Here is a 7,512-nt window from a genome sequence, read left to right on the forward strand (position 1 = left end):
CTGACATGCCCGAAACAATCAAAGTTCAACTACAACAAAAGGGCACACACAACCCACACAAGGGACACACCTGGAGTGACCAGCTCAAGTGACCAGTGTTTCAGTAGAAACACTGTGCCACTGAACCCTATTGGACATTCTACTACATAAGGCCATACTACCAAGACCAGGAGATGTAGCATCTCTACCTAATACATAGAAACAAACACAGGGAGGCAAGCAAAATGAGGAGACAAAGAAACATGTCCAAAATGAAAGGACAGAAGAAATCTCCAGGGAAAAAAATCTAAACAAAATGGAAACAAGCAACCTATCAGAATCAGAGTTCAAAACACTGGTTATAAGGATGCTCAGTGGTCTAGCAAGAACTTCAATAAAAAGATAAAAATGGAGAGAGAAAACATAGAAAAGAACCAATGAGAAATGAAGAATACAATAACTGAAATGAATACATTACAGGAAATCAATAGTAAAGTAGATGGAACAGAGGATTAAAACAGCAATTTGGAAGATAAAAAAGCAGAAAACACCCACTCAGAATAGCAAAAAGAAAAAAAGAATGTAAAAATATGATGATAGTTTAAGGGGCCTCTGGGACAACATTAAGCATAACAATATTCACAGCACTGAGGTACCAGAAGAAGAGAGAGAGCAAAGAATGAAAGTCTTGAAAGACTATTTAAAGAAATAATGATAGCAAACTTCCTTAACCTGGCAAAGGAAATAAACACACAAGCATAGAAGCACAGAGTCCCAAAAATGATGAACCCAGAGAGGTTCACACCAAGGTGCATCATAATTAAAATGCCAAAGGGTAAAGACAAAGAGAGAATCTTAAAAGCAGCAAAAGAAAAGCAGTTAGTGACCTCCATGGAAGCTCCTACAAAACTTCCAGCTGATTTCTCAACAGAATGGACTGGCATGAAATATTCAAAGTGATGAAAAACAAAGACCTACAACCAAGATTACTCTACCCAGCAAAACTATCATTTAGAATCAAAGGAGAGATAAAGAGCTTCCCTGAAAAGAAAAAGTTAAAGAAGTTAAGAAAAGTTAACAGTTTTCATCACCCTCAAACTAGTATTACAAAAAAAATGTTAAAGGGTGTTTTTTAAGAAGAAGAGAAAAAGATAAAAACATATAAAAATAGCAATAACTACATATTTATCAACAATTACTTTAAATGCAAATGAAAGAAATACTTCAATAAAATGATATAGGGTGGCTGAGTGGATAGAAAAATGAGACCCATACATATGCTGCCTACAAGAGTTTCACTTTGGATTGAAAGACACACACAGACTGAAAATAAAGGAGTTGGAAGACATTTAATTAAAATAAAAACAAACAAAAAAGCTGGGGTAGCAATACTTGTACCAGGCAAAGTAGACTTTAAAACAAAGTCTGTATAACAAGAGACCAAGAAAGACCAAGCAATTCCACTTCTGGGTCTCTTTCCAAAGAAACCCAAAACACTAATTTGAAAAGACATATGCATTTATATATTCACTGCAGCATTATTTACAATAGCCAAGATACAGAAGCAACCTAACTGTCCATTAATAGACAAATGGATAAAGAAGAAGTGGTACATCTCCAGTGTCACCATAGTAGCAAATGCTACAGTACTTGGTAACCTGTTGCAGCTGCTGCTGCCTCTACAGCTTGTGCACAAGTGTATAAGATCAAGACCTCACATCATGATGAAGAGTGATAAGGAAATTGTTAGCAAGCTTCTGGGATTTGATGACTTTGTCAATACATCACTGGAAGATGTCACTGAGTTTGAAGTCATACCAGGAGGAAGAAGGGTTACTAAATTAGACCGGGTTTTGCTAAATGGGACTACTGTAATGGTGCTGGTTCCTGGAGAAGAAGGACCTGAAATATGAATAGACTCTCTTGATTTATGCTAGATTCTGTTTTGTCTTATAATGACAACAAAATATAATTTAAAAAAAATCTTTCAATGTCTGGATTCTGTGAAACTAAGTTTCCTGTTAAAGGAAAATGCTTTAAAGAGACATTATAAATGCCATTTTTGTGAGTTAACCATGTTTATCTTGGAAAGAAGAGAACAGTTTGTTCTTTGAAGAGTAGCATAAAGATCTTTTGGTTAAAAAATAAGTGGTACATATATGCAATGGAACATGACTTGGCCATAAAAATGAATGAAATCTTACCATTTGTGACAGGAGGGATGGACCTAGAGTGTACTATGCAAAGTGAAATAAGTCACAATTAGAAAATACAATTTGCTATAGCATGGTATGTCATCCAGAAAGCTTATATCTGAATATATCATTTCAACAGTCAGATGCATCTTTCAAGAAAAAGCCCTAATTAGATATACTTTGCATATTGGAAAGATAAATTCAAATCATAGAGAAAACTTTAAACCACTTCAAAATATTATGCTTGAGAGAAACTCCAAAATTATACAATGACATCTATGAAATCATCTTTGATCAAGATAAGATAATGCTATGATTCCATATCTTGTGAATATATATACACACATTAAAATATTAGCTTTAAAAAAGAAAGATTCTGCCATTTGTAACAACATGGATGAACCTAGAGAAGACTGGTAAGTCAAATAATACAGATGCAGAAAGAATACAACTGCGTGATCTCACTTATATGTGAAATCTATAAAACTTGAATACTTAAGAGCAGAGAGTAGAACGGTGGTTACTAGGGCTGGGGAGTGAGGGAGGGCAGGAAAATGGAGAGATGTCAGTCAAAGGACACAAAGTTGCAGTTATGTGGGTGTAAGTCTAGAGATCTGACGTACAACATGATGACTACAGTTAATCATACTGTATTGTAGACAGGACACTTGCTACAGGTATGGATTTCAGGTGCTCTCATGACAAAAATAAATGGTATTATGTGAGGAAATAATATGTTACTTAGCTTGATTGTAGTAATTTCACTAAGTATATGTATATAAAACTGTCATGTTATACAACTTAAATATATGCAATTTTTACTTAAAAAAAAGAAATGCTATCACAAAAAAAGTAAGTATTAGATAATAGTGAGGTAATTCCAAGTATCTTTTTTCTCCGCCAGCTTCAGTTAAAATGAGCATCTATCTATTCAGGGTTATGAAAATGCAGAATGCTGGCTGCTGCAATAGCAACGTTGAAGTAGACAATGGTGAGTATTTACTGATCTAATACTACTCAGACTTCTAAGTTCAGTCTATTTAAAGTTCACATAATAAAACTATAATGATAATTATATTTGTTGGAAATATTTCAGGGTTGGATACATTTCTAATATCTTTCATGTTCATTCTATGAAGTTGATATTTGACTTTGGCCTCAATTTTGGATGAATATTGATTTGACACTTGGTCTTCCCACATTTGGTCAAAAATAAGGCCAGCATCCACAGCTACCAGGGCAATGCAGCAAATGTCATCAACAGAACTGTGATTTCTAACTGCAAGGGTCATACACAGGCTCTGTTTGCCTGCCCAGTGATTTTGAAAATTTTAATTATATTCCAATCACTCTCAACTCAGAACATTTTATATGATTTCTAAATCCTTTTGAGAGGTCTGGCAGAGTTACAGCCTTGGCCCCACATTTCCACTTGGTAACTCCAGGTTGGAATTGTCGGGCTGATTGAAGTGATGACTCCCACTGATGGCCTCCCTTAGCAATGTGACTCTGCGGACCCTGCATTTACAGAAGTCTATTTACCACTCCTTGAATTTGGGCAGGTCTTATGATGACTTGGACCAATAAAATCCAGTAAAATAAGACCTTGCATACATCCAGTCTCTCACTTGAAACTAGGCCGTGTCAATTAAACAAGCCTAAGTACCTGCAGGAGGATGAGAGACAATCTGGAGGAGAGTCTAGTTGTCCCAGCCTGGGCCACCCTAGACCAGCCTGCTCCTAGCCAACCTGCCAGCTGACCAAAAGCACACAAGAGGATCCAAATAAAAGCAGAAGAACTGTAGATTATAAACAATTGAAGGAACTTATTGCTTTAAAACATTGAGTTTTGGGGTGGTTTGTTACACAACAATCACCATTACAAAGAAATGGGTAATTTCTAATCCTAAAATTCTTCCAACAAAACCAACATTTAATATATATCAAGAAGTCTCTGCCCTTGCTGGTATGGCATAGTTGGTGGGAGCATCATTTCATACACCCAAAGGCTGTGGCTTTGATTTTCGGTCAGGGTACATGTCTATGTTGCAGGCATGATCCTTTGTCAGAATGCATATGATTCTGGTCTGGGCGTGTGTGGGAGGTAATGAATAGATGTTTCTCACATTGATCTCTCTCTCTCTCTCTCTCTCTCTCTCTCTCTCTCTCTCTCTCTCTCCCCCTCTCTCTCCCCCCCCCTTCTCTCTCTAAAAGCAATGAAAAAATATGTCCTTAGGTAAGTAGCCCCATGTGTTTGGAGCAGGTAGTGACATTCGGTGCTGATATGGTCATCCTATGTCTCCCTGCATTGTAGCAACTGGAGCCCTTGCCTAGAGTCAGAGGATGTTTACTGTATTTCTGATTCTTCTGCTGCTGGCTGTGTGAACTTTGGCAACTCTTTTGACCTCTCTGACTTATCAGTAGCTCATCCACTAAAAAAAATGTCTGCAATAATATCTGACTGGCCATCTCACTGGCAGGATTAAGTGAGCCGACATGAACACACCTTGAAGATAAAAGATAGTTATATGCACACACATGCATGAGATCCGTGAGATAATGTGATGATGTGAACCGAATCCTCAATGGATCATACCCTGGTTTGGTCTGGGCTATTCAAAATGTCTGATAAGACTTAAGAAATTCAGTTAATTAAAAAAATCAGTACTCGGTCTATATGAAGCCAAATACCTGGGCTTTGTTTTATAAAATAAATAAAAATGAAAGTTTTGTTCTGATTATAAAGCAGTGCATGCATGGGTCCCTACCCCTCTCCCACCTGCCCCACCACCAACCACAGATATTAAGAATCCTGTAGACACAGCCATGGCCTTCTTAGCTGCCCATGCTCATCTCCCCTGTTTGACCTATTGGCCCCTGAGGAGCTAGCATTCTAATAGCCTTGGGCTTACCTTCTGATGTCATACCATCAGAAACTGACACCTAAAGTGGGGTGAAGATCCTAGGCCTGGGGGATGAATATGAGTAACATGATTTACCCTGTGGCATGGGCTTCCTAGTCTCTTTCTGCCAAAATAAAGGTAGTAAGTCAAGGAGAAGGATTATTTCCTACTCCTCTGGATAAAAATCATTACTTGCCTTGACTCTGTCAAACAGAGGCAGATCTAGGCTTGGCTGGAACACCACAGCCATCAGTTTCTCTACAATATTGTATACCTAGCATAATTATAGATGTTCTTATTTTTAATAAGAAAAAGAAAGGGGAAAAACAGGAAGGGGAGCTGATATGTATGATCAGTTCCCACTAGACAGCAATCTTCTTGAGAACAGGGATGTTCACCATCAAATTCCTATTACCTAAAATAAAGCCTGACCATAGTATCTATGGTCCCTATGGACAGATGAATGAGCATCTACTCTGTGCTGTGTCCTTTGCCTACATCTTCTCCTTTACCCTTTGATGGACAATTATCTCACCTCGCAGATTTAGTGACTAAACTTCTGAGAGGTTAAGTGATTTCTCAAGGGCCACAGTTATTAAGTGGTAGAGCCAGAACTTGTACTTGGGAACTCTTCATTACACCCCAGTCAGGTTTCTCAAAAGAATTGAAGGGAGGCTAACCTCAAAGTCACATACACCTCAGTTAGTCTGAGAAGGTTGCTTCATTTGGGATGATGCTCAGGCATGTTCTCACACACACACACACACACACACACACACACACACACAAAGCATAAATTTCAGAGAACAAATCTCTTCAGCCACAGAAATTTGGAGGATTGTCTTGGGTTTTTGTTTGAAGGCACCAGGAGCTGAACTCACAGGAATGAGAACATTAAAGGTGACCTGAATGTAGAGAGAAGGAGGCCCCTGCAAATCCTGGTGGCTGTGAGACTGTGGCCCACATGTGGACCCTTAGCCAGCATGTGCACATGGGAGAAAGAAAGTGCAAGGAATGCTCTCTGTATGACAGCTCTGTCTCAAACATACTTGTTTAAACTGTTTACCAGAAAGTGTTCAATATGATGTTATTTTTCAGGTGTTTACTTTGTATTTTGAGAGAGAAAATACCATGCTTAAATCAGGTAGGTTGACTTCTCCTCCCCCTCTCTGCCCTACCCCTAAGCCACACTACTAACTCCATCTTGCCAGCTACACTTGTACACTGGAGAAGCTCTCAAATGAATAGTGAACAGGTGATGAATGTATATTCTTAAGCATTAAGTTTAATTTAAAAATGCATTCAAAATTACATAAGAAACATAAAATGATGAAAATTCCAGCTTTGGAAGCTTAGGTAGTAATCAGCTGTATGGTTAATAAAAAAGGAGATCAAGACTATGGGATCAAGAGGTAAATAAATGATTCAATCTTGTGTTTTCCACAATCTGGTTTCATAGTTCTATGGGAGTGGAAGCATTATCATCATTATCACCATTATCAGCTAATATTTTATGGTTCCTCAATTAAGTAAAGTCATGGTACTAGGTACAATGAAGGACAGAACTTTCTAGAGGAGAGTGACTGTTCACTATCTTTAAGGAGTGTCTCATCTCCATTTCACTAGCAGAGGTAAAATGAGTTTTGACATGGTGATAAGTTTGGAAAATAGATGTAGCCCTGGAAGTTCCAATGTTGACTTCCAAAGTCCTTCCACTGATAACCAGTATGACTCCAGCTGTTCAGTGCAAAGAGCCTCAAGAAGAGTGAAATGCTACAGAGAAGTCAGAGAAAAATGAGGTCTAAGAAATGGCCACTTGGATTTAGTCACAAAAAGTGTTTCTGATGGACCTTCTGTAGCTGGACCAGGAGAAGAAGTAAGCAAAGGACTGAGGGAATATGTTCCCAACTAGCGAATTTCAATTATTGAATTTAGTTGGTGGGTAAATGGGAGTTCATTACATACTCCTTTTAACTTGGAAGATATTTTTTAACTTCCTTAATAAATATTTGGAGAAGAAAAGTGAGAACTGAGCATCTAAGAAGAGGGTAAAAGAAGGATATTAAGTGTATAAGAGGGTAACAGTGATTGGTGGGACACTCTCAAAAGTGTGTTGAAATGGAAATAAGAGCAAAGGTGAGGGAAATAATCTTCTGACAAGAAAGTACTAAGAGGAGGTGAAAATAAGGATTACATTTGAGTTGAATAAGAATTGTTGGTATTAAAGTCTTTTAAAGGTAAAAGGAAGATGAATGGAGGAAGTTGGGTCTCTCTCTACTGCCACAAAGTAAGAGGAAAGATTATAAGATGCAAAGGAGTGGGGGGAAAAGAAGGAGGGCCTGAGGAATGTGGAAAAGATTTGGAATAACAGTAGTGGAATGCAACAGGGTATGAGGGAGTGAAAGAGGGGAGACACATTGCTGAGTAGTAGGGCC

The 7,512-nt window shown here is 38.0% G+C and overlaps 1 protein-coding gene across 1 annotated transcript; it reads left to right on the forward strand.

Moving 5' to 3' along the window:
- The first annotated feature begins 1,703 nt into the window (after positions 1–1,703).
- LOC123827485 (U6 snRNA-associated Sm-like protein LSm5) lies at positions 1,704–1,892 on the forward strand. Its single transcript, XM_045851969.1, has one exon. The coding sequence runs from the start codon at positions 1,704–1,706 to the stop codon at positions 1,890–1,892; it is 189 nt and encodes a 62-aa protein (XP_045707925.1).
- The last annotated feature ends 5,620 nt before the right edge of the window (positions 1,893–7,512 follow it).

This window comes from Phyllostomus hastatus, unplaced genomic scaffold (genome assembly GCF_019186645.2).
Source record: "Phyllostomus hastatus isolate PE091 unplaced genomic scaffold, TTU_PhHast_1.1 phas_contig_86, whole genome shotgun sequence".
Classification (NCBI taxonomy): Eukaryota; Metazoa; Chordata; class Mammalia; order Chiroptera; family Phyllostomidae; genus Phyllostomus; species Phyllostomus hastatus.

What these genes read in the sequence shown, in the direction of transcription:
- LOC123827485 (XM_045851969.1), top strand. Translation starts at nt 1,704, where the DNA reads ATGAAGAGTGATAAGGAAATTGTTAGCAAGCTTCTGGGATTTGATGAC.